This window comes from Triturus cristatus, chromosome 4_1, assembly GCF_964204655.1.
Source record: "Triturus cristatus chromosome 4_1, aTriCri1.1, whole genome shotgun sequence".
In the NCBI taxonomy this organism is placed as follows: Eukaryota; Metazoa; Chordata; class Amphibia; order Caudata; family Salamandridae; genus Triturus; species Triturus cristatus.
Genome location: NC_140585.1, coordinates 1,242,670,878 through 1,242,697,676, shown reverse-complemented (window position 1 = coordinate 1,242,697,676; position 26,799 = coordinate 1,242,670,878). Strand labels below are relative to the sequence as shown.

At 46.3% G+C, this 26,799-nt stretch overlaps 1 protein-coding gene across 1 annotated transcript in view; it reads right to left on the bottom strand.

Moving 5' to 3' along the window:
* ESPL1 (extra spindle pole bodies like 1, separase) overlaps positions 1-26,799 on the bottom strand; it is a 470,161-nt gene that overhangs the window by 436,546 nt on the left and 6,816 nt on the right. Inside the window, exons 2-3 of the mRNA XM_085654666.1 lie at positions 14,078-14,168; positions 12,730-13,812 (exon numbers count right to left, since the gene is read on the bottom strand). Coding sequence (XP_085510792.1) covers positions 12,730-13,812; positions 14,078-14,168 — 1,174 coding nt within the window. The remainder of the gene's footprint in view (positions 1-12,729; positions 13,813-14,077; positions 14,169-26,799) is intronic.

The window sequence follows — 26,799 nt, the reverse complement described above, 5'->3', positions numbered from 1 at the left end:
TTTAACATGATTCTCTCAGGAAATCGGGGATAGAACTTGGATGTATCAGGGACGCAAGTTCAATGAATTCTTTGGATAAGTAGCTAAGAAAGGAAGATCAAGTTTTTTCTCCTAGACCTTACTCATGTGCAGACAAGAACACTTGTTGACTTACGTCTACCAAAGACACAACCCTCTTTGACAATTTTCCGTCGGGGATGTCACCTGGGAAATGGACTAAGCAGACCTGAACCTTTCACCATCCCTTTTAACCAATTGCTTGATTGTATATACTACTGTGAGCTACAATACTGCTCTGGTGTCTTTTTATTTTTTTCTCTGTACGACGTTTTTAACCCACTTGACTTTCATGTCCCGTCATAAGTCCCGTGGAGGCCATTGTCGTTTTCCCTATGTTAGCATGAGCATGTTGCAGAGTGTCCTCTGCTTAGCATACCATACAGACAGATCTTGCTTTATGCCACAATGTACCTTCACACAAAACACGCTGTTTTGTGCTCTGTTCTTTTCCTGGGATTTAGTCTGAACATGTAGACAAGGTTGAACAACAATGCCCTTTGTTATTCGGTTCTGATCCGGCCCTAGCACCTAGACAAAACATGCCAACACAGCTGTTTGGAAACATGTACTTTCTATCATAAAGGTAGGTATACACAGATAGGTAAGACGCTTGGAGAGGATCTTTCCAGGGAAAAGATCATGACACCGTCTGGGTTGTAGAGCTTTCTTCTGTGTATACTGGGGTACGGGGTCTGCTACTAACACCTAGAGATCTTCTGATATATATCAATTTTGCTTCTGTAGAAGGGGAGAAAGGTTAGGCTACACTGTTGTATATGACAGTTCCAGTTATGATATGGCGGGGGCGGATTTGCGGTGTCCGTCCGGCGCCAGAGGTTGCAGATGAACAAATCCAGTGTTCATGGGAGACAATGTCTTTGGGGTTGAAGGCAGGCAGGTCCTTTGAGGTAACTGGCTGCAGGACACACTGGGATTTCGCAGGAGCAGGTTTGAGGTGGAGACCGGCCGGTAGGGCTGGGGCCAAGTCAGTGGCCGTCTTCCTCTTGTTAGCTGCTGCACGGCTGTTCGGTACTTCTCCTTGTAGTTTCTTTTTGTCTGAGGAAGCAAGGATCAGGGGTCCCCCTAAATACTAGATTTAGGGGGAATGCGGGTAGGCAAAAGACAAGGACCAATAGGTCCCTTCCCTAGGGTGGGTACACCCCCTATTATGCCACCCTCCAGTGGGAGGGGGGCATGAACATGTCCCTGGTTGGCTGAGTCTCTCCATCTAGAAGATGGCAGGGACTGAGTTGTGCTTCACTTCGCCTCCTCCACCTGAGGGGTGGAGTTGGCAGAGGTGGGCACACCCCTTCCTCACTTGTTTTTCCCTCCAGGGTCAGAACCAGAGGGGACCAGTTGCTGAAAGCAGCAAGTAGCCTGGGGAAGCTCACAAAGGCGGCAAGCCTTTGAAGCTTCCCCTTCGTGAACTCTGCCCATCCTGGGGAAGGAGGCGTGGCACCTCGTCCCAGGATGTGCAGTGTTTTAGGCCCCAGAGAGCAGCAGGCTCTCGACCCAGGGACCCTGAAACATGTCTGGTGGTGGCAGCTGAAAAGCAGCCACTCAACCTGGACACTAGTGGTAGGTTAGTTTTGAGGGGGCTTCTCTGAGATGCCCTCTGTGTGCATTTTTCATTAAATATCACACTGGCATCAGTTTGGGTTTAATGTGCTGAGAAGTTAGATACCAAACTTCTCATTTTTCAGTATAGCCATTATGGTGCTGTGGAGTTCCTAATGACAAACTCCTAGCACCATATACTCTTAATGGCAGCACTGCGCTTACAAGGTTTAAGAATGGCCTTAGATACTGTAGGGGTACAGGTCTCATGCACCTGTACCCTCACCACTGGTATAGTGCACCGAGCTAGAGGGGTGACGGATTATATGCCAGGGCAGTGGGTTGTAGGCATGACACAGATGTGTGCCATGTCGACTTCATTTTGTCCTGCACCAAAACACGCAGCCTGCATAGGCAGTGTGCGAGTATAAGGGTACAGGACGTCTAAGGGTGGCACAATAAGTGCTGCAGCCCTTAGAGGCCTTCTCTGGTGACAGTGCCCTGGGTACCTCTGGTACCAGTTACCAGGGGCTGACCTGTGGCCAGAGATGCCAATTGGGTTTAGGCTTCAATGCAGTTTTAGGGAAAGAACATAGGCCCTGGGTACCCGATTAGCAGGAGCCCAGGGCACATTCAGTCAAATCACATTAGCAACTCAGCAAAAAGTGGGGGCAACCATGCAGAAAGAGGGCACTTTGTCAGTCTCAAAACCCCATACGAGGATAAAAAAACGCAAATAATTAAGCCACGATATGCTGTTGATGGCTTTTTCCATGTCCACCGACACTGTCGCCCCTTGGCAGAGCCCAGCTGATAGCCCATCTATTATGTTGAATAATGTTCATATATTAATGGTGGTACTTCTCCCGTGGACAAAGCCACTGTGGTCTGGTTAACGAATAGTTGTTATGTGGCAGTTGCCCTCTGCAACCAGCAACTCAGTGAACAGACGTCCCAACTCGGTCCCAGTCTGCTTGTGCTCACGAAAGGTATTCCAATAGTTGTGCACGGCTAGCATGGACCCCATGTCTGCATGTTTCCTTCTGAGGTGAACCAGGTCTTGACAGGCATCGTCGTCCAAACTGTGCCCTGTCCAGCTGGGTCCGCGCACTGCCAGGCGCACCCCGCTTGAGGTCTTGATGCAGATTCCCCAACAAAAAGCTGGTACGCTTTCTGTTGAATCAGTGGCAATGAAGCAGAGTCCAAATTGAGTTCAAAGTAACAAGTGTTTCTTCCATCACAGTGCAACGGAACGCAGCATCTTCAAGCACCACACAGTTAAGTCACCAGGAGGAGATGCACCTCTTGCTTCAGCATAAGGACAACAGAAGGGGCAGTGATACAAGCAACCCATCGCAAGGTATACGGTGTTGTGCGTCGTCCCGACCAGGTGTCAGGAACTAAGCAGCAGGTCTATTCTGCTGTGTAAAAGTGGGTGTGCAATGTTGACAAGCTGATCAAGTTGGGGGCAACCTGCACAAATATTGGTACGAGTTGTCTGGGTCTAGCCATGCACCTTTGCAATATAACAGTCTGACAGAGTGGCAACACCACCATGTGGCAGCATGTGAAAGACGGACAGAGGCCAAACCCGCTTGAACTTTGAAAGCACAAACTCCTTCAGGGCATTGCAGGGTGCCGAGAAGGAGCATGAACAGGCATCGGGCACTTCTGGAGTGCCAACCCTGGAAGCTGCACTACTAGCGATGCAAACTAGTTTACAATCAGCAGATGGGAAAATAGATACCATAAATGTCCGCATAAACCATATGTTAGCTAAACCGAACCAGCAGTCAAAGCGAATCACTGCAGTGGAATAAAGGAGATCAACAACTGAAGATTACCTCCACGCAATCAGCATTAAAAGCCTCAATAAGGAAAAAGTACTAACCGTCATACAAGCAACAAAAAGATCTTGAAGTGTGTTCCCTCCTAAACAATCTGGGTATAGCGGTATTGCCTGAATTAACGACTACGGGAAAGATGGAGGGGTATGTGGATAGGATGCAGACTACAGTGTTCGGAGCAGGTTCTCCATCACAACTATTTGTCTTGGAGCGAGCGAATCGCTCATTCATGGCGAGGCACCCCCAGGTGCACCACGAAGACGATCATAGGGAAGCTGCTGAATTATCAGGACAGTAACAGTACTCCCATCTGTTGAGTGAGAAACAAGCTATCAGCTACCAGGGGGACCAGAAAGCGTTTTACTCCGATTTTAAAGTGGCGGTGAAAAAACAACTGCAAAAGGCTGAAATAGGTTACGCCATGCTGTATCCGGCGAGGCTCCTTGTAGACTACAAGGGGAAGCAGAGTATCTTTACCACTCCAAAAACAGTAAAGGAATTCCTACTAAATCTGTCTCCACGCATGTGCAACTGGCCCACGGACGAACCAGTCGAGGAGGCACTGTGAAAACATGAAATAGAGTGTGGCTTCCATGATGAACTGGTGGAGGCCGTGTGGCTTTACACAGAGAGTGGAGGTATATAGTTTTGTGAGCTGCTGGCAGTTTTACATCATGCGACTAGGGTGCCATGATGGTGAGAAGCTGCTCACCCAAGCCTCCTCTGGTTATTTGGAGGCACTGGGAGCCTGGCTATCCCCCTCAAGAGGGAGCATCTCATACAGTTCTGTTAAGTAGAACCCTATTTGTTCAGACTGTCTGCTATGCAATGTTATGACAATTTTTTTCTGTTCAGAGAGGGAATGTATTTAGCAATGTTGCATTGTGGAAGTGAGGGGCAGGGGATCCAATGGTTGGTTTGTTAATGCACTGCCTAATGATCACCTACACAGTTAACCATGGACACAATTCAGTACGTTTGGTATCTGGTAAACATTATATTTTGAACATACGCAGGCTTAATAACCCCTGTAAAACTAGATAGGTTCTTAATTATTAAGATAGGCATGACATACACATTCGCACTCCTCCAGAAGTCACACTGGACACCCATAACGGACAAAACAGTGGGCACAAGTGGGGCTGTGTATAAACTAACAAAGTGTTAGTCCTCATACGCTTGCAGTGTTTTAATAGTAATTGAGCGTGGGGTCCACTTTACGGTTACACACTCATTGGTAGACAACGATGGCCATTTAACAATCGTGCAAGGCTGCTTGTTCAGCATGCCCTTAACTGGTTAACACATATATTTGCAATGTCGATGATCCCAATTTTTTCACATAAGGATGGAGACGCCTGCACACACTGTCAGCAGCCAATATATTGTAAGAATGGGATTGGAATACCTATTTGGATGCTATGTTGGATAGGTCAGCTGTCACTGATGGGCACGACAAACAATCAGCCATTGTCATCCAAAAGCGCCTGGAGGAATATGGGTTGGTGGATGCCTGGCGTTTGCGACATCTGCTACTAACAGATGGCACATTTGTATCTTCTGTGACGGGACGTGGTCCAGATTGGACTACTTGCTGATAGCTAGGGAGACTTGCCCATGGGTAGCAGAATTAAAGCACATGCCTAAAACTTTATCGGATCACTTCCCTGTGCTGCTGCGCTTAACGTTACCAGAATCACTCCTGCCCCTTTCACGTGGAAGTTCCGTGCAATGGCGCTCCTCAAAGCGGTTTTCAGGAAGGGGTTGCAGTCTGTAATAATTGAGTATTTTACCACAAACGTGGGGTCGGTGACAGGGAGGGATACCCCGTGGGACGCTTTGAAGATCACGATTTGAGAGGTCTGTATAAGCACTCTAGATGGTGTACTCAAGGCGATCCCTAGTCAACTCCCAAAACACAGAAGCTAAATTGCAATCCCTAGAGTGAGACTACAAGCACCCGTCACATCAGGCAACTCTCTAGCAGAAATCTGCAAGCACCTCACTGAGTTCCATGACTTAGCTGAGCAGGAATCAACGTTTCTCTCAAAGAGACATATGGTGAGAGTTCAGCCTGGACACAGCCTAGCTGCCAAGCTGAGGGCGCAAAGGGGAACAGGAACACAGTCAAAATAATGAGTCCAGACACACAGGAATGTTACGATACAGAATCTATTCTTAAGGCATTTCAGAAGTAGTATGCTGAACTATACAGGACTCTGATACATTGGCCGATTTAGATGGTTACTATTACTGTGGAAGACATTGAGGCGATAAGGTCCCTCCTAAACAGCAAGACCCTTGATTAACAAACCGACAGGGGAATTTTATAAAAAGAGTATGTGGAGCCCCTAGCGCGGGACCTGCATGCCATATATGAGGAAGCTTATCAAAAACGGATATTGCCCCCCGCCATTCGTGAAGCCTTGATAGTGACACTACTGAAACCAGATAAATCACCAGAGGCCTGCGAGTCCTAAAGAGCACCCATTGGGCTTAGTTGCGCTATATAAATCCGCTTCATTCATTCATTCATTCACTATCTAACAAATATAGACGCAAAAATCCTAGCGGGGAGCGTGGCTTGACAAGCCGACATGGTGGACATGGGCTGAGAGCGCTCCGTCCAGCCCAACTAATTATCCTTGAATATCCTGCCTCTCCGATGCCATCCGGTCATAAAAAGATGCCCCATTGCTGAATTACGTTGGAAGCCCCTACCTGTGTGAATTTTAGCTTCGTGGGTGCCGCTGGAGACAACAGTGTGCCGGTGAAGACTTGGCGAGGCCTGTGTGGGACAAGGTCTCGTGTGCAGCCGGCGGCGTAGCATTGATTCTCTGCCGACCGGAGGTATCGCCGCCTTGGCGGCAGAGCCCCCTGAATGCGGGACCGCAGCAACGTCGGAGCTGGTGAGTGCCCCCAGATTGACTGTTCCAGAGGCGGCTCCCGGTGGGGGCTGTGCCACGACTCGGCGGTCGCGGTGGGCCCCGGTGAAGGCGGCGAGGGCCTGGCCGCCGTCATTCCTACGCCAGGGGCCAGGTTCCTGAACGGGTGGTACATGCGGAGGCACATCCCTCTTCCCCCCCCCCCCCCCCCACCGCGCCCCCTAGACTTGGTGGTGGGCCGGGGCGCCTGCCGCAGTGGCGTCCCTCGGGTATGAGGGCCAACAACCGAAAAGAGCTGTGGCGGTGGCCTGAGAGACCGGGGCCCTTCTCCTCCTCCCCCCCGCCCACTCATCCAGGGGGTGTCAGCTGTTATATCGGACCGCGTGGGAGTGAGTGGTAGTGGCGCAGAAGCGGCAGGGGAAGTCGCAACCCCCCGGCGATATGGCTGGACATAAGGGTACAGTCGAGACGAGGTTCCCCCCCCCTCTCATTGTCTCGGGGTGTGAGTCGGCAGCCGATCGGGCCGAGTGGGGGATCCCAGCTGGGACCGGAGTGTGCTGGCTGCCCTGCCCTTGGTGAAGAGGGGGGGGGGGGCCCCGAGTGGTGTCCAGATCGCCGCAGGCCCAGGGGCTCTCCCGCATCGGCGGTGAAATCGTACCGCGCAGGCGCCACTGGAAGGGACCAGCGCCAGAAACCGGTCCTAGGAAGCTTGTTTCCGGTCCAGGGAAGACATGGCTTGGCAGTTCGGGCTGGACTGTTCCCATGAGGCACAGGGTCAGACTGATTTGCATATGGCCATGTCTGAACTGGGGTGGCAGAGTGGGCTAAAGAACGGTGATGGATCAAACCCAGATCTGTTGACTGGGTCTGAGTGTTTGATTGGTTCTAATGCTCCGTCCATCACCACCCCCTTTTGTACCGCTTAGTCACTGGGGCACGGCCTACTATTCAAGACTGGCACTGCTGCTGACCGGGGTTTCCCCCCTCATCTCTTGCCCCCCCCCTTCTGGGTGACGTTTTCGGCAGCCTTTTCAGGCCGCCGGGGTGCTTGTCGGTGACAGTGTGAGATCCGGTCCGGGGGTCACTGGATGGGATGGGATCCTCGTTGTAACCTGCTGCCCGGGCCGGAGCAAGTCTGTTCTTCCACTTTAAGTGACTGTGTTGGGGGCTTATCAGATCAAGTGGATTTCCCTTGGGGCCCCTTGCCCTGACCCTGGACCGTAGTGCTCCCACCTGGCTTCCGGTGACCTGTGGAGACCCGTTGGTGGTGGGGTGGTGATAGGTGGCCAGTGTTGGACGAAGGTCCCCGAGTCGAGGCTTCTGAGAGCCAGTCTTCCCTCTCATCTCTCCGCCTGCCCCCATTCATACCCGTTCGTCAGCTAAGTCGGGCCACGTCGGTCCAGTGAGGGAGCTCCCATCTTCGTTGCCCCCCCATTCCCTCAATCCCATACTCTGACCACCGGACGACAGTTTGGACAGTGCTGGGAACAATCCGGGGCCCGCCATGACACAAGATAAAGGTGGTGGTGGATTGTCTATACAGGGCCCTATCGACAAGTTTACGGGCCCGGAGGCCGCTGCGGGGTCCTCTGGGGGGCACAAGGCACTATGCCGGACAACGCAGCACTTATGGCTGCCATTATGCAGTCCAGGGACATGCTGGACACAAAGATTGGGGAGGTCGGAGCCAACGCTATGCTGCTGCGGCAAGATCTGCGGAACGCCGTATCCCGCATCACCGAGACTCGCATCTCAGGAGTGGAGGACAAGGTCACCACATTGAAGAAGCGGGGGCGGCCATGGAGACCACCCAGCGGAGCCTTGCACAGCGGGTGGAAGACGCGGAAGGGAGGGCAAGACGCAATAACCTCCGCTTTGTTGGATTTCCGGAAGGCTACGAAGGGGGCAACATGGAACAGTTCCTCACACAATGGCTGGAGAGTTGGCTTCCACCAGAATCTAGATCCCGTTGCTTTGTGATTGAGCGAGCCCATCGGGGGCTCATGCAGAAACTGCCGCCTGCGGCTAGTCATGGCAAAGCTCTTGAACTACCATGAACGTGATGTTATCCTGAAGCAAGTGCGGATCAAAGAGCCCCTGCAGTACGACAATGCTTGCATCCTTATTTTCCCAGACTACACGCGGCTAGTTCAGCAAGCGGCAGTCGTTCCTGGCAGCCAAATCCTGCTTGAGAGATCTTAAGCTCCCCTACGCGCTGTTATATCCCGCTCGCCTGCGAGTGGTTTACCACTCCCGCACCCATTTCTTTGACTCACCAGGTGTATTTAAATGGACTGATGAAACTGCGCGGGTGCGGACCCACACACCACCTGGGCTTGAGTCCGACTCCTCATCGTCCGAGGCAGCTCAGCAGGGGCCCCCCCTGAAACCCAAGGGTGCCAGAAGATTACGCTCCAGGCGCCGCTCCCTGTCCTGTGACACGTCATCCCAGACTGGTTCGGCCTCGGGCCATCAGACTTTGGTGTCCTGACTGGCGCGGGGCAGTCGGAGGAGTTCATATCAACCAGATCGGAGAGGCTCAATTATGGGCCGGGTCCGTTAGTGGACCTGTGCTAACAGAAAGTGTGCTAACAATAGATGGGTTGTGAGTTGGGGATCCATTGGTGGGGGCAGGCCGGGCCGTTCTTGCCGCGACAAATGCTTCACCGTTTTTGAAGTATAGGGTGGGGGGGTTGTTTTGTTTGTTGGTCGCACTTCACACCGACAATAGGCTTACACATACACACCGGGCTGGATTTCACATCCTTGTATTTGCTGACATAGTGCCTCATGGCAGATTTCCCCAGTAGGGAGCGCATGACCCTGGGCTCACTCTGTATTATCAGCTGGAACGTGCGGGGAGCCCTTGGTAAGATTAAACGTGTGGCCATACTCCAATGGGCCAAGCGGGCTGGGGCAGATATCCTCATGTTGCAGGAGACACACCTATTGGGGACTAAGGCCCTCTGCTTCACACGGTATGAGTATCTACAGGTGTTTCATTCAGGCTTTGCGAGGGGGTCACGAGGGGTGGCTGTATTGATTCACCGTAGGGTTCCGTATGTGCACATTAAGCAATGGACCAACACCCAGGGGCGCTACATATTGATACAGGGAAAGGTGGGGGAGGAATCCCTAGTACTGGGCAGCGTATACACCCCCTCCTCCACTACAGTGGAACCTGGTGGAGCATCTCACGACTATCTGGATGGATATGCCGGGCGGGGTATCAGTGGTTGGCGGGGACTGGAATGACGTGATGGATACGGCCATTGACTGCTGGAGGGAGAAGGGGGCACCTGTGGATAGTGGGGCTACATTCCTTGGTGACGGGACTCGACTGGGTGGATGCATGGCGCCATCTACACCGGGACGGTCGGAAGTTCACGTATCTCTAAGCGGTCCATGACTCTTACTCCAGAATTGACTATATTTTTGTCCCCCGAGGGACTGTGAGCAGAGTAGAGACGGCAGAGATTCTTCCACGAGCTCCGTCAGACCATTCCCCAGTGGCTCTCTCCATGCAGATGGGGCAGAGGAGGCAACCGTTTCGGTGGCGATTGTCGGTGTGGCACCTGCAAAATGAGGACTATAGGGAACATGTGCAACGCCATAGACTAATACCTGAGAGAGAATGTGGGGTCAGTTGACTGGGCAAATTCAGTGTGGGATGCAATGAAGCCAACTCTTAGGGGCATGGTCATATTTTGGTGTGCGGCGGCTTGCAGAAGACGTAGGGAGGCGCTACTTCAGGCGGAGGCGGGTATTGAAGAACTCTAGCGTCAGGGACGAGAGGCCGGAGGAGGCCCGGCTAGGCAACAATTGCTATTTGCCCAACAAAATTATGCAGCGCTACTGCTGGACGAGGCCCGGCAGGCCTGGCTGGTTACGCGCAGTAGTGCATCAATAGGGGGCCAAATCTAGCAAGATGCTTCATCGGCTTTGCCAAGGGATATATCACTCCCAGACCCTTCGGGCATCTTGGGCTCGGCAGCGACCCACTTACGGATCCCGCGCCCTGGCAGAGAGCTTCGCTACATATTATGTAGACTTATACACCCCTAAGGAATGTTTGCCAGCCGACATGTTTGATCGTTTCTTGGTGGACCTCCCGCCCAGGGCTTCATCGGATGTGGTGAGAGGAGCTGGAGCTCCAGCTGACTGATGAGGGAGCTGAGAGCCGCATTAGGGTAACAATCCCGGGAAGGCTCCGGGGGCCCAACGGGTTTCCAAGCGAATTTAAGCTGTAAGATTGTATATGAATCCCCGCAAATCTATGCTGTGGATGATCGGAGGCTGGGTGGAACTGGGCACAGTCGATCCAGATGGCGACGGGAGGACTGAAATATTTGGGCGTATTTATAACACTTATGCCCGCTGTCACCTAGGAGCGTAATCTAGTACCGGTGTGGGAGCAAGTGTGCGAAGATTTTAAGACCTGGTCACGTATGCCACTGACTATCTATGGCAGATCAGCCATTTTTAAGATGGCTGCGCTCCCCTGTCTTCTGTATCAGTTGCAGAACCACCCATATCCGATCACCCCCGTTGGTTCAGGCAAGTAAATGCGGCTCTCGAGCACTTCTTGTGGGAAGGGGGCAAGGTGCGATTGGCCATGCGGACGAGCTTTTTATCAGCCTACTGTAGGGGACTTGCATCGTCGGATATTCTATCGTATTATCAGGCATCTCACTTACTCATATTGAATGAATGGTGGTATGGCGATCAGGAGGATCCAGCATATGCAGAAGAATGGCAGCTTATGGGAGATCACTCGCTGCACACAGTTATACTCGGCACCACTGCGGGAATCATTGACCTCGGCTACAAAGGTTGTGTTTCATGTTTGGAGGCAGGCATTGCATAGGATGGGGTGGTGGAACACGCTGACACAGGAGACCCCCCACCTTTGGGATAATGGGCAATTTCCGCAACTAGCTGCCTTGCAGGGATTCCGGGGCTGGGATCATATAGGGATATCGGTTTTGGTGGATGTCATGAGGGGTCCAGTACTGAAATCCTTCCAGGATCTACAGACGGAATTCCATATGCCAATGTCCCAGTTCTTCAAATATCTTCAATTTCGATGAATGATATTGCATAGTTTTAGAATGTTTGGCAATGAAAGGGCATTCTAACTGGAAAGGTGGAGTCTGCATTAGTTTAGAAAATGACTTGACGGGGTTGCCCACATTTTGATTGGAATGGGCCTAGGAAAAGTTAAACCCAGAGTAGGACCCTTCAGTGTGTTCAGAGATATAAAACTAACTTCATTTGGATTTATGATATTTCTTAACCCTGGCCCTGGAAGGGGAGAAATACCCCTTTTCTGTGTTTATAGTCAGGGGAATTTAATACCTCAAAGAATGTACTTAAGTCAGCAGGTAGAGTTTTTATAATGGAAGAGAAAAGCATAAGACAGTCACTAGGCATAGGATTAGAAAAGGTTGTCTTTTCAGCAACACCAGATCTGTAGCCAGGTTTACTCGGAAGAAATGGTAGTATTTTCTTCCTTGAACGTCTACGCTTCTATCTACTGCACCTGGTTGCTATAGGTTTGAAGTTTATGGGTTTTCATGTACTTCTTGGATTCGACTGGAGAGGAAATGCAGCAGATTAGATGTAGGGCAGTTAAGTATTAGGACCAAGAAGAGCCACCAGTTTTAGTACAATTAGACCGTTGCTACAGATTTTGTGTGTCTAGCATTTAGAAAAAAATAGTAACCTGGTTACAGGTTGCTTCTGTTCTGGTTCAAGGAGGGCCTGGCCTGGAAGTTCAGGCTGGACTGTTCCCATTGGAGCAGGATCACGACTGATTTGCATATGGCTGGGTCCAAACTTAGGTGGAACGGTGTACAAAATAATGATTGACTGGGAGGCGGTCCCGACTAATTGCTAATGGGCGAGATTAATTAAAGCATTCCATCCATCAATTTGTGTCTACTTTAAAGTAGAAAGCAGCACAAGTGACCAATCAGACATGTAAGGACTTAATCATTTTCTGCAGTACCAATACAAGTGTGTTTCCAGTATTTTTCTCCCACCCAAAAAGAAAATACAGAATGCCAATTAGTATTTCAGGGAAGATAGCATTGAAAGTTACAAAAAGTTTGACAAGGTATTAGAGATTACGGTTATCTAAATAAGAAACCTAGTCACAAAAGGCAGATTTCATTCATCAACCTCTGACCAAAGTACACTGGAAATCTGTGAAGAGGCAGAGCATACATCTGATTAAGCGGAAACAGGGTAAATGCTTAAAGGTTAAAAGTTATCTCCAGACCTAAAACATTTTTAATAAGTAAACCAAAAGCATGACGGCGAGAGAGGTCATTGTAAAAATGGGCCCAAAAACATAACAAGTCAATAGACATACTCACGCGTGTCATCTGTTTGTGGAGAAGCTGACAGTGAAGTTCCAGAAAGACCGACAGGGATAGCACATCTTGCAGAACAATGCCAGAACCTTCAGTTTTCTTCATATGCTTGTCAACTGCGGAGACGACAAACTGGCAGCAGTCTGTTAGAATCTGGGAAGGGTACTCCCCCACTTCAATAGAACGTCTGACTGGTCCAATGGCTTGCGAAAGGACATCACCCACACTGGCTGATTTATGCAGCTCAACACCCAACCTACAGAGTTCTAGACCAGCCTCTGGCCCAACAAGAACAAGGTACTCTCGTAACTTCTGGATAGATTCTGCTGCTTCCCAAAAGCAGTCATTCTTGCAAAGCCTGCGGCATTGCTCGAGAGTGAGCTCAAGCAAACAATTAGCCTGCTGTAAGTTCAAGGGGCCTAGTGTGCCTCTACACTCCAGTAAGGATTTGATAAGCAAGTTGAAGATCTGGTCACTGAGAAAAAGCACATCGTCCTTTGTAATAGGACTTCTCTGAGCTTCAAACATATTTGCAGCTGCAGCAGCATGACGGCCAGCCAGTGAAATAGTGGAGGAAAGCTCGCTAGGCGAGGGAGTAAGGCTCTTTGCCTCCAAAAGCACCAAATAGCGTACAGCATGCAGTCTACAAAAAAAGGCTGTCCTGCTTTCCGACAGAGTCCATTGAACAGACTTGGTGACCCCTTCAGTTGCCTTCCAAAGAACATTGAAGCAGCTCTTGGCGATGGCTAGGTAATCCTTCTCCTGCTCCTCAGACAGGTTGTTGCTGCTGGCAAGCAAGTTGTACAAGAGATCAGCAAACTTGGCACATCCATCATAGGATCCCTGAGCAGCAACATTTTTCAGGAAATGGAATAGAATCTTTTCCAGGTAAAGTGGCGTGCGTTGTGCCACTGCTGCAGTGTAACCCCGGCATGCTTGCTCTGCCAGGGATAGGAGACTCTGGAAATAAGCATTACATGATTTGCATTCCGCTACCCGCTGGTTACAGGCACGGAGGATTCGATCACACACTGTTCTGTAATCTAGTATCTGGTCTGCAGTCAACCCTTCACTGGCCTGGCATGCCTGAAAGTTAAAACAGAGGATAAGTAAAAGCAAGTGGCACAAGAAAGGTAGTCTGTCTAACTTTATGTTAAACGTTCTCAGAGATTATGATGTTGATGTGAAGGAGGGATGACAGAGAATCGATGGAAAGTCATGACTCAATGTCAAATACACATCTTCACTGAATAGGCAGGCTTTCATTAAGCAGATTTACGTACATTATTGGATGAGCTAAATGTCGCAAGTTAGAATTTACAGAAAAAAAAGTGACTCAACCAGATCGCACCTTTAACTCTGACAACAGTCTCTCAACCTCTTCCTGAGAACTTAATCGCTTCTCAAAGTCAGCTCCTTTCAGTGTCTTCATTCTCAATGATCTAAAAAGCAATAGAAACAGCAGGTTGAGGTATTAAGATGCAAAGTTCACACCAGGCAGTTACAACCAGGCCTATCAAACAAACTAATTTAGAGGTGGTCCGTGGTCCACAAATAAGGATTATCCTCCATTTAGTTGCAATGTAGTTTAGTCTTGCCACAGAGTCATTTTGTGGTACAAACACTGTAGTTCTGAATCAAAACAAAAATGGTTAATATGTGTCTTCCATTCCTGGGTGCCTTTGCTTTCAATAGTGCTACTTAACTTTGGGACTGTTGAAATTATTTTTTCCAATCCTTAAGATCTCTGCAAATATCTTTAACTAGGCATGGTGTGTTATCACAAGTTGGAATGCTCTGCAGCAAACAGTTAAAATTTCTGATTTTATGTATAAGATGTAGCACTTCCTGATGATCAAGTAACTATGTGCACGTGTTTAGCAGCACCCGATTAAGTTACCTTTTGTAGGTGAGCCAGGAACAATAAAGGAAGCACATTTCCACACAAGGGTACTGGTCGATGGTGGCTGAATTTTGTGTCTAATCAATGAGAAACTAAAATGTGTGCGAGTGTCACTAAGCTTGCTTACTGGTTACCTGCCTGATATTTCCCATGAGAACATCACAGTGCTCTAAGATGGCTCTTGAACACTGACCCAGTTCTTAAAGACTACTTCATATCGGATTGTACCTTCGTCTGAATTGAGATATCTGGTCATCCCCTATCTTTGCCACAGACCTGGGCTTACTGTTTGTGAAAACACCATTGACCTCAATGTTTTGAGGCACATTTCACATGATCAAGTAATTTCACAATCTGTAAACATTCAATACAAAACATCCATTTTTATTTTACTCTGTTAGGATTGTCTTGTTTCACACGTAAATCCTTTTAAATGCTTCGTATGAAACATGCTTTTCGCAGAGCTAGTTTTGTTTTTTATTCACCCATCAATAAATTGCTCATTTTTTATATATCAAAATTTCTTGAATATTCAGACTCCGAAATATATTTTTCCAGTAGGTAATTCCTGATCATGTGTACTTTTAACAAAGTATGTGATCGGAAGGGAAGTTGGCGGACTGTTTCCGCTGCTGAGATGTCCCCTCCCATTTCTCCCTGAGAGCTCGTACCGGCCGCTCCCGTTGTCCGCCTGAACTTGGACAGCTGAATGCCGCGGGAATGGAGTTGAATGGACTTGAAGTCTACGGATTCAAATGAGATGGAGTAGCGGAGAGAAATTACAGCATGTAAACTAAAGGGGGGAAAGAAACTCAAAGAGGAGGTAAAGCGAGGTACGGCCGGACGTGCTCACCTGCGCTTCGTTTCTGCTTTTGGTTACCTGGCTGATGTGTCGTGTTGCCGAGGTCAGCTGCGCGGTGTTTGGAGCCCGCGCAGCGTGTTGGTCCGGAGTCTACTCTGTGGTCCCACCGGTATTGTCCCCTCGACACTCTTTTAGCGTGCTCAGGACCAGTGTATGCAGCTACGCAGAAGGCAGCTGCCAACCCAGGTATTTGCCCGTTTTCCTTGGGGGAGAGTATTCGTATTCTAAAGCAGTGGCGCCGCCAAGAACGACCTGCCGAGGAAGGGCGGGAGCTCCAGTAAGGACTGTAGCTGCTGCTGACGCTCTACCTTCAGCAGCCGGATCAAGCTCGTCCAGGTTAGATGAGTCTTCTACCTGTTTGGGGGCTGGTTGTGGGGTTATTCTCGAGGTGAACTATTCAAGGAAACTAGCTATTGTGCCCTCTAGTCCCCAGATGGGCAAGCCTTTGCTTAAGCTCTTACGATCTGGAAGGGTAACCGCTTTACTTTGCTCTCACAGCACAGACATGGAAGTACCCACTGACCAAATGGTCGACGTTCTAAATACTGCAGTTACAGAGCCGTCAACAAGCTGTAATCTCTCCCCTGGGGATTCTACTGTCGGTACTAGTTGCGGCAACTCTCTGGCTAATCTGGAAAACTCTATATCGGCAGATTTGGGTATGCAAAGCTCAGCCTGCCCTCAAGAGTGTACAGCATTATCTATGGAAGCTAGTGGAAATTTAACAACGCCACCTGCGCAACCTAGCACTGAACCGGCTCATTCACCGCTGCAGCCAATGATGGACTGAGTGTGAGAATTTTGTGTTATCTTGTAATGGAGCTCAGCAAGAGAACGTCTCAAGCTGCTTAATTTCATTGAGCGATAATCCCATCCATGGAAAGGGGGGGGGACAACTGGGAGTTACATTAAAGAACTGGAACTCGACCCACACAGCGCTGCTAAAAACCCAGCGTCCTTGAACTCTCCTCAACACTTAGATGAACAGGAGATACCCAACTATAATAAAGTTACCTTGGAGAAATGGGAATTTCAGAAGGGAAAAAACCATAAGCAAGCTAGGTCTGGGAAAGGTGGCAGAGGTCAAGGGGGGTCGGGCGGCGCTAACACCAAGGCTCATTTATCGGAGGCAATGGAACGGCTGAAGGGAGGTACAAATACCACAAAACTGAGCCCAGAGCCGAGCCCCCTGCGTAAATGGGTCTCTACAAAGGGGGAAGTTAGATCAATCATCTCCAGATTATCTAACTCAGGCTTACCCGGTCCCCCTACGGCCACAGATGTCACTCCTACATTAGATCACTCAGAAGTGGCGCATCTGCCAATTGATACTCCTAAGTTTCCGCAGGCCCCTGTATTAACCAATGCTTCTATCTTGAGGGCGATGACATCGGGCGGTCTCCAGAATAACCCGCTTAATTTGTTGGGATCAGAAGTCGCCCCTGAGACTGTAATGGTCCCAATAGCGGGGACCAGCCAATCAAGGTCACCTAAGGACCCGGTGTGCAGAGGGGTTATTGAAGCTACAGGGATGGAGAAGAATTCGGATTGTCATCGTCTGGATAAAAATCAGGAGGACGAGCCCTCTATGTTCGGAATTATGCAGGCACTTAAAATTCAAAGAGCTGAGGCTCAGAAACACTACAATCAGGCCAGGGCTGACAGCATTGAAATCAAAAATTCGCTGGCTGAGGTCACCTCCAAGGTCTCTCAATTAATGTCTGAGGTTTCTGAACTTCAAAACAGGGTGGCCTCGGTAGAAGAGGACAACACATCAACTAAGAAACAAATTAGCATTAACGAGTCACAGCTTGCCGACGCCCAATCTAAAATAGAAGACGTGGAAAATCGGCAGAGGCGCCCGAATCTGAGAGTCTTTGGTGTTCCGGAGGGCAATGAAGGTTCAGACCCTCGGGCATTTAATGTTAGTCTTTTTCGGAAGGCATTCCCAGACCTGGACGATTGGGACATGGACACTCAAATCCAAAGAGCGCATAGGCTGCCTCCTTTTCTTTCACGAGATGCCCAAGCAAAAAGAAATTCTGCTAGGCCTATATTGGTGTTTCTGGGGAATTTTCTGTTACGACAGGCTATTTTTTTTAAAGCACGTCCCACAGCTCCTGTAAAAGTGGGCTCTATCTCAATTTTCATTCGTTCTGATTTTTCAAAGTCTACTATGTAAAGGCGGTGGCTTCTCCGGCAACTTATTGATCCTTTTAAATCTGTATGCTCGCAGGTTATGCTACAGGAGCCCGCCCGTTTGAAAATTGTTAAAGATGGTCATACTTACTTTTTTTTCAATGTGCTGGAAGCAAGAAAGGCTCTTTGCAAGTAGCAACAGGTAGCAAAGCCTGATTCATAACCTTTCTGTGGTTATTCTTTGATAGTGTGACTCTTCCCTTGTTTAAATATTGTGGTATTCTACTATTACCATCAAAAGTTTAGCACCTATGTCCGTAGGCATGCACACGGGTTATAGTTTGGTTGGGGCGGTTCGGGGGTGGCGGGGTAAGACGGGTTCTCGTGGGAGGTGAGGGTGAGGCATTCTCTTTTTGCTGTCATTAAGGACAGCTAAATAGGGGGTTGATTCCTTTCCATGGTGACTGGGTGGGCCAGAAGAGTTAGATGGGTTGGTGGGGGGAGGTGGGGGTTAAAGGGTCACATCACATTTGAAAATGCTATGAAACTGTTTGCAATTCTTATATGTCAATTTATGTATAGATGGGTATGGCACACCAAGGTTTAAACTGAATTTACACCATGTCAAGCATTAAAATTAGGTCTTGGAATGTTTGTGGGCTGAACCAAGCCAACAAAAGACGCCTTATTTCGGAAGAGTTGAAGGTTTTTAAGCCAGACATTGTTGGCCTTGTATAAACGCACGTGGCCTTTAAAGATAGAAGCTATCTGAAACAGCTTGGCTATGAGTTAATTATTTGTACGTCACAGTCGGTCTCTATTAGGGGGGTAGCTTTGTTGAAGGCTAAACAGCTTAGGGCTAAAACTATACGCACCCTGGCTGATTCTAAAGGAAGATGGGTGGTAGCCCAGCTCTCTATACATAATCATAATATGACAATCTGTACAATTTACGGCCCGAACATTGACTGCCCTGATATTTTTCTTCAACTTAGCTCGGAATTACTAGACTGGTCAAATGATCTTATAGTGATGGGCGACATGAATTGCATATTAGATAAGGTAATAGATACTACAAATCTAAAAGCGAGGAGCAGAATGGTTCAGGTGAGGGCAGCGATTCAAGAAATGTTATATCTTCATCAACTGGAAGATGCTTGGAGAATCCTACATCCCTCACTCCCAGGGTTTACTTTCTTTTCACATCCGCACAAACACTACTCCCGTTTAGATATGATTTTTGTTAAAAATAATCTGTTGGAGAATTCTAATATGGTGGTATGCCCCAAGATCACTTCGGATCACAATCCGGTTATGCTTACTTTGATTATTGACCTTAATAAGGGCAATCAAAGTAGGGAATTTTCGTATCCGAAACATCTTCTTAGTAATGCAGATTATATTTCATATATGCGAGAAGTTCTTATGGAATTTCTGGCTAATAACTTAAATTCCACATCGCTCGCAATAGTTTGGGATTGTCTAAAGGCATATGTAAGGGGGGCTACCCTTCAATTCATTGTTAAACAAAACCGGGTTTATTTTAGTCAGCTGGAAAAGGACCATGCGAAATACATGGAGTTAGAACAGCAACACGCTCAAGCTATTGTTTTAAAAGACACTGAGGAACATCTAATATACTTACAGATCGTTGACATTAGAGCAAAGCTAGGTAGAAGGCTTAAAAACAAAGTAGCTAGTAATTTTTCTAAATATAAAATCCGGCAATATGAATATGGGGAGCAGATAGGGCGAATACTAGCACATCAGATTGCTGAACAAAAGGGCCGGCGTTTATATTAAAAAAATTAATGGGGTAAATGGCGATGTCTTTTCACAACCGCAAGATATTTTGGAGCAGTTTCGGCTTTTCTATATGGACCTGTATAATGAAGTAAGTAATGGTAACACCCAACAAGCTAATGCGTATATACAAGAGAGCGGGCTCCCTTCATTAAATTCGTTTCAGGCCTTGAGTTTGGAAAGGGAGGCCGATTTAGTAGAGCTTGACCTTGCAATGGGAGCCCTCCCTGTGGGCAAGGCAGTGGGGGAAGATACCATACCACTCGAATTTTAAAAAACATTCAGGGATTTATTAACTCCAACTTTTCTCAAGCTGATCAATGAGATACTTAGGGGGGGTGACTCCCCTCCCTCCTGGAATAAAACAAATATCATCGTTTTCCCAAAAAAAGATAAGCCACCGGATAATCTCGGTTCTTATAGACCGATATCTCTAATTAACTCAGACGCCAAATTTTTTTCTAAACTTCTGGCATTGCGCCTAGCTCCTTTAATGCATCTGATGGTATCTGAGGAACATGGTTTTATTCCTGGCAGGGACACCACTGCACATATTAATACCGCTATTGTAGCATTTGATATTGCTAAGCATATGGAGCAGCACTTGGGGATGATCATGTTAGATGCTGAGAAGGCCTTCGACCGGGTGGCCTGGGACTCCTTGTGGTGCACAATGGGTTCTTTTGGCCTCGGTTGAGGGTTTATTTCGGCTGTCCAGAAACTTTATTGTACACCCACTGCCATAGTTAAGTATAACAGTTCTGCTTCATCCGCTTTTAGCATCTCTCGTGGTACGCGGCAGGGATGTCCACTTTCCCCCTTATTATTCGCATTATATATAGAGCCCTTTATCAAACATTTGCTTCATAACCAGTCTATTACACTGTTTTTTTTTAATGATACCTTTCTGAAAGTCACCGCATATGCAGACGACATCGCTGTCTTTTCTATAAACCCAGTGTTAGCCTTCACAGCGATAACTCAAGAGGCGCAGCTTTTCGGGTCCTTCTCTGGATACAAACTTAACTTGAATAAGTCTCAATCTATACTCAATTTTACACCGAGTGCAGCTCCATCCTCGCTAGGTATTACAGAATCAGCTATGTATCTGGGGGTGTGCTTGAGTGCCAATATTAACGATATATTTGATCTAAACTACACACCGCTGTTGAAAAAGGTCACCAACGACCTTCGCAGGTGGCATAGGCTCATATTGATCATCATTGGTAGATGTAATATAGTGAAAATGAGCATACTTCCTAAATTTTTATATTTTTTTCGAGCCATCCCTCTAAGAATTCCAATGACTTTTTTTAAACGCTTGGATGGAGTTGTTGGGAGTTTCATTTGGAGTTACCGGAGAGCGAGAAGGGCGATTAGATATATCAAGCTGTCTTTTAGGCAAGGCGGCTTTAAACTTCCAGATTTTAGATTCTACTTCTGGGCTGCTTTTGTCAGTCTGATTCAATCCTTAAATATGGGACCTGTTGCCAGGAGATCCTGGCTTTCGTTTCAGCTAGCATACGGCTCTAACACTGGATTCTTATTACAACATATGTCCGATCCGAATTACTACAAAAGAGTCCGATTTAAGACCATTCGGCATATCTTTTACATCTGGCAAGATATATGTAAAAAGTTTAATTTTCCAAAGTGGCATGAATTTATTTACCTTTGGGGCAACCCGAGGCTCCCTGATATTTTCTCGGATACAGTTGCGCGATCATGGCAGCAACGGGGAATTACACTTTTGGGGCATTTATATGATAAACACGGCTTTAAATCATTTCAATCATTGATAGTAGAGTTTGGGGTTACATATAATTCATTTTTTAAGTACTTACAAATTAGGGATTTTTTTATGCAGGGAGAAGGTTTACTGGCCCTCTCCCCTACAACTGAGGCTCTTCGGGCGATCTTCAAGAATAGAAATCGCGGTCTCATAGGGAGAGTAGATCGATGTTTTATTGAAACGGTTGTTGGGGATATTACACAGGTCACAGCCAAATTAAACACTACATTTGCTATTGAGGTAACTCCCGAAGAGGTCTCAGACTCCTTGGTCAGAACTAACTCTGCTGTAACCTCAATCAATTTAAAATTGCAACACCATCGTATCTTATTCATGTTATATTATACCCCTGAAGTTATTTCTAAATGGGCTGTGTCACATAATTCAATTAAGGCTTTTTGTCCTAAGTGCAATGACTTTGCCATAGGCCTACGACATATGTTTGTTACCTGTCCCAAGTTAGCCGATTTTTGGCATAAGCTTGCACATGAGTTAAGTAAGTTAATCGGTAAGGAAACGGTGTTATCAGAGAAAGAAATCGTATAAGGGTTAGTACCTGATACAGGTAACATCCCAAACTCTCTTGTGTCAGTCTTCATTGCATGTGCGCGTCTGACTATTGCCAGGGTATGGATAGAAAAAACTAGTCCTACCATTATGGAATTCTGGTTACTATTAAGGGGGGTCTATGAGATGGAATTGGCACTGGCAAAAGCAAGGGGATTGAGATCTTTAGTTAAATTTGGAAGGCAATGGTCTAGCCTCGAATGAGACTAACAATATGTATACTGAAATTTTGTATTATTTGTTATGTTATGATATTTGTTTTCTTTTATTTTATATGTGCTTATATCCATCTGTAGTCACTGTTATTGCTCTTAATGTTTTTAGTCTAATTAATTGAATGTATGAATTTTTTCCTTATTTTCATCTGTGTTTGTGACCATTAAAGTAAAATATGAATTAAAAAAAAAAAAAAGTATGTGATTGCCGATTTTTGGTGGCCTGCCAAAGTCCAAGCAATAAATAAACAAGCCTTTAAAGTTATATCTTCTGACAAACTGCTGCTTTTTTTTTTTTTGCTTTTTTTTTTTTTTAACATGTGGGTTGACGTTTACAAACTCCTCACTTTGCAGTCAGAGAAAGAAAAGTAAAGTGAATTATGTGAACCATGCGGGGGTTCAGGGAGTATAAAAGAAAAAGGCTGAAGGATGTCATTTTTTGTAACAAAATGTAAAACCAGAGTAAACGAAAACTGTACTCATTCAGCAGTTGGGAAAGCAAAAATGAAGCACTTTTTATAATGCTGAAGTGTGATCTAAACAAAGATTTTATTAGTATCAAAACAAATCAAGACATTTTACTTAGTGACGCACAAATGGTAAGTATTCACTGCAAACAGATTTCCACATTATCATTTGTGCGCAATATAGTAGGTCTGTGCTATAGGCCATTTCAATGGAAAACGTGCTGTCTGTAAATGACAGTATGCTTTCACAAAAAGCTTTTGTTACAATACAAAAGTTACCCACCTCATGTCCTTAAACGCTAGACGAGTCAGTCTGTCATAATATGTTGATTTGTATAGCGCACTAATCACCTGAAAGGGTATCCAGACGCTTAGGCAAGGAGTGTAGGTCTGTGGTCCCATGGTGCTTATATGAAGAGCCAGGTCCTTCATCTTCTTGTGAAACTCAAGAAGTGAGGAAGAGGCTCTTATGTGCCTAGGGAGGTCGTTCCATATCTTAGGCGCGATGTAAAAGAATGATCGACCTACAGTTTTGCTTTTGCGGATGCAGGGAGTGTGTGAGAGCGAGGCAGTGCATAGAGTCTTGGTTTTAAAAAGTTTGGTAAGTACTGGTCTGAGGTGTCACATACGACATGTGGTCACTTGGCAGATACTCATTTCAAAACCCCTTTCACTGCATCATAGAGCACTCGCAAAGAAAAAATATTTTGTTAAACAAATTGAGGAAAATAATAGGTCTTCGAAGGACCTTTTTGGAATAGTGAAGGAGCTGGCTGATCTCATTTGTCTTTCTCAATCTCTAACCCCCTCTCTAAATCATTGTGAAGAAGTCAGTAACTTTAATTATACAATTTCTAAAATATACACCAAATTTAAAACACAACCAGCATTAGAGAAGACTAATAGGAAACTTTTACAGGTCCACCCTGACACCATATCTCACATTCATTTAAGCTGATTTCGGAAGAGCAAGTGGAGAAATTGAGGAGGTAAAATGCGGATCACCGTTGGACTCGTGCCCACATTTTATCTGTTCATGTCTAGCATCAACATTGACCACATGTCTGACAGTTATTTAACGGTTTATCACCCAAGGCAATGTATCTAGATTCTTGGAAACAAGCAATGGTTACACACCTGGCCAAAAAATCTGGCATGGATGTCTCCATTCTTTCAAACTACCAGCCAATCTTTCAACGTCCCTACTGGTCCAACATTTTTGAGAAATTGGTCAATGGTCAGCTGACTGCTTACCTGGAGATCAACAGTCTATTGAATATTTCTCAAACAGGTTTTAGAGCCAAGAATAGTATAGAGTCTATTCTGTTAGCCGTGCTTGATAACATCAGATTACTAGTGGACCAAGGCAAACCAGCAGTCATGATACTACTAGATCTTTGGTGGCTTTCGATAGTGTATCACACAGTTTACTAATGAGAAAATGGCATTAAATTAGACTCCATTCCAAAACGTAGCAATGGTTTAGTTATTTCCTCGGAAATAGAACTCAAACAGTACAGCATGGTCCTCTTAAGTCACATCCTCAGGCAGTCCTCTTTAAGCCTGACACTTTTCATAGTTGTGTCTTCCCTGGCAAAGATTGAGAAGAAATGGGGTTTTGATATATATATTCTTATGCGGATGACACAGCTGGTGATATCAATAGAAGGAGGACAGGAAGATACCAGAAACAAGCTGGTAAAATGGTTATCAGAGACTACAATTTGGATGCCAAATCACTGCCTAAAATTAAATGCAGAAAATCTTAGATTCTACTTTTCAGAATGGCAAACCTGACTTGGGATACCTCATGGTGGCAAAGTTCACTAGGAGCAGCACCAGAGCCCAAGAAGGTAGTGAAAAATCTGTGAGTCCTCATTGATAACTCCTTATCTATGCAAGTTAACATTATGGCTACCTGTGGCAAATGTTTTGCCACTTTACAATTACTAAGGAGACTTTAAATGGATCACAGTCATTTGGAGGAAAACAATATTCCAGGTCCTCATAACTAGTAGGCTGTATTTATGGGAATGCTGTGGGTGTGGGAATAGCAGATTATCTGTTTCCCCGACTAAAAAGTAACACAAAATGCAGCAGTCAAACTGTCATGTAACACATATATAGCTCTGCCTCAGCTTGTCTAATGAGGCTACATTGGTTGCCAGGTGCCAAAGAGAGGGAATTTCAAATTACTTTGTCATGCGCACAAAGCGCTTAAAAGATAGGACCGGTAAGCCTACAAACCATATTGGAATTCTACATTCCTAATCATGAGCTGAGATCTTGCACTGGCCAAATTAATGCAGATAAAAAGAGTTAGAGCTGGAGGCAGCTTAGTTTCTCATTTAGCAGCTGTTCAGTGGAATAAGCTACCTTTGGATCAGCAGGTTATGGAAGAACAGATCGATTCAGGAAGAAATTTAAAACTTGGGGGTATATGTGAGAAGTTGGCCTGATATATGCTGTCCACTAGTTATAGTGGGCACCTTGTATCAGTCCAAACAACCCCTTATTGGTTATAGGTTAAAGACAACCTTTATTGAAAGCTATCCTAGTGGTAGCTATGGAGAGCAGCCTTCAGGCTAAGTCTTGAAGGAATGTAAAGCAGCTTGTTTTACCAGTCGATAATCTCTTGAGTCACCAAATGAAAGATATCCACACCAGGTATATATATATATATATATAAAATATATGTATTTATTACTAAACACACCCTCCTACTCCCTTTATGGGACTAGAGGTCAAAAGACATAAGTTATACTTCAATAATCACAGTAAAATAGCACAAATACACGTCAGGCCCTAGGGGCGAGCCAAACCATATACTAAAATAGTGGTATAAGAACCACGCCTTAACTAGACACAAGGCCTAGAGCCTGTATGTAGTGAATGAGCCCCTTTTGTGGTCTGACACCCTAGGATGACCCTCAACCACCACCATTTTAACTGATTTTAAGTGTTTTATGTTACCCTAGCCTTAATGTAGGATGGGTTTGCATATGACTGCTTCTCTTCTGTCCTGTAATCTTGCTGTCTTTTAGTAGAATAGTCTTGCCAAGAATAGAAGGTATGGGATGTTGAGGTGCAGTGTTGTGAGTGATGGTGCACACATGTGCTCAATTTTGGATACTGAGGGATTAAGGGTATAATGTTATTTGGGTTAGATGAATTATTACTTTGACCTATTGGCTTTGACGTGGTCTAATGTCATTCTGATTTCTAACTTTACCTTGCTTTATGGCAGTGCTGACTATTGCCTTTGACATGGTTTCATGTCATCCTTGCTTTTCTGATTCTATTTTCTGTGCCTGCACGAAGCTACAGAGGTGGGGAGGGCATGTTTTGCTCTTCTCCTGTTTTTCACACTTTACTGACTAGAGAGAACTGGTTCTTATCAGAGGAACGTACATGGTCTGTCTCGGAGCCATAGCAAAGGCCTGATCAACCGATGCAGTGGCCTTGAAGCAGGCTGGTACGGGCTCTCGGGAGAACGAGGGGGTGAGGCTTGCTAGAAGCTTCGTTGTGTTTGAATTTGTATTAAAAAGGGGAGCCTACACTGGCCTGGTGGAAGTTCACGCCGTGGAGCAGACGTGTTGTCACGGAAGAGTGGTGTCACCTCTGAACTTTCACCCGGTTCAAGCAATGGACTCCCCTTGAGCGAAGTGGGGTGAAATGATGGAGCAGTAGGTGAGGTGTCTCTGCTACTAACTGTCTCTTGATTATTTTCTAAATTCTTTCCTTTCCTTCTTATTTTCTGATTCCTATATCCATACATGTATATATTTATACATATATGTTTGCCTTGATTGTGTTTCAATAATACTAGTGATATGTAAGAGTCTGCTATGATAGGTGCATTTGGCTTACAGTGTGGTGCTATTTACTAATAAATACATCCCAGATATACCAATTCGTCTTTTCCTTGTAGCAGGAGGTGTGGACTCTTCTTGGCCAAGTATTCTGTTGTAGAAGGATGGGTGAATTCCCTTCTAGCAGGTAATTGTGTTATAGGAAGTTGTTCTACTCCTGGCATGTGATGTGCAAAGTATATTTCGCTTTAGAGAAGCGCTGTGTATATATTGTTTTCTTGCCTTGCCTTTGGTGGAGTGTTGAAAGTTTGCCCACCTTAGGAAGTGCTGTGTATATGTTCTATTCCATAAGTTTGGAACTGATATTCTCTCCCTGGGAAAGTGACGGTACATACCTTGGTCCAGGGGAGATCTGAGACCTTTCATTACACCTGTAGAATCGCTGGGACCCCAAGGAACCACCCAAGGTAGTGACACAGAGGACCCACAGGGGCAGTGTGTTAACACAGACGC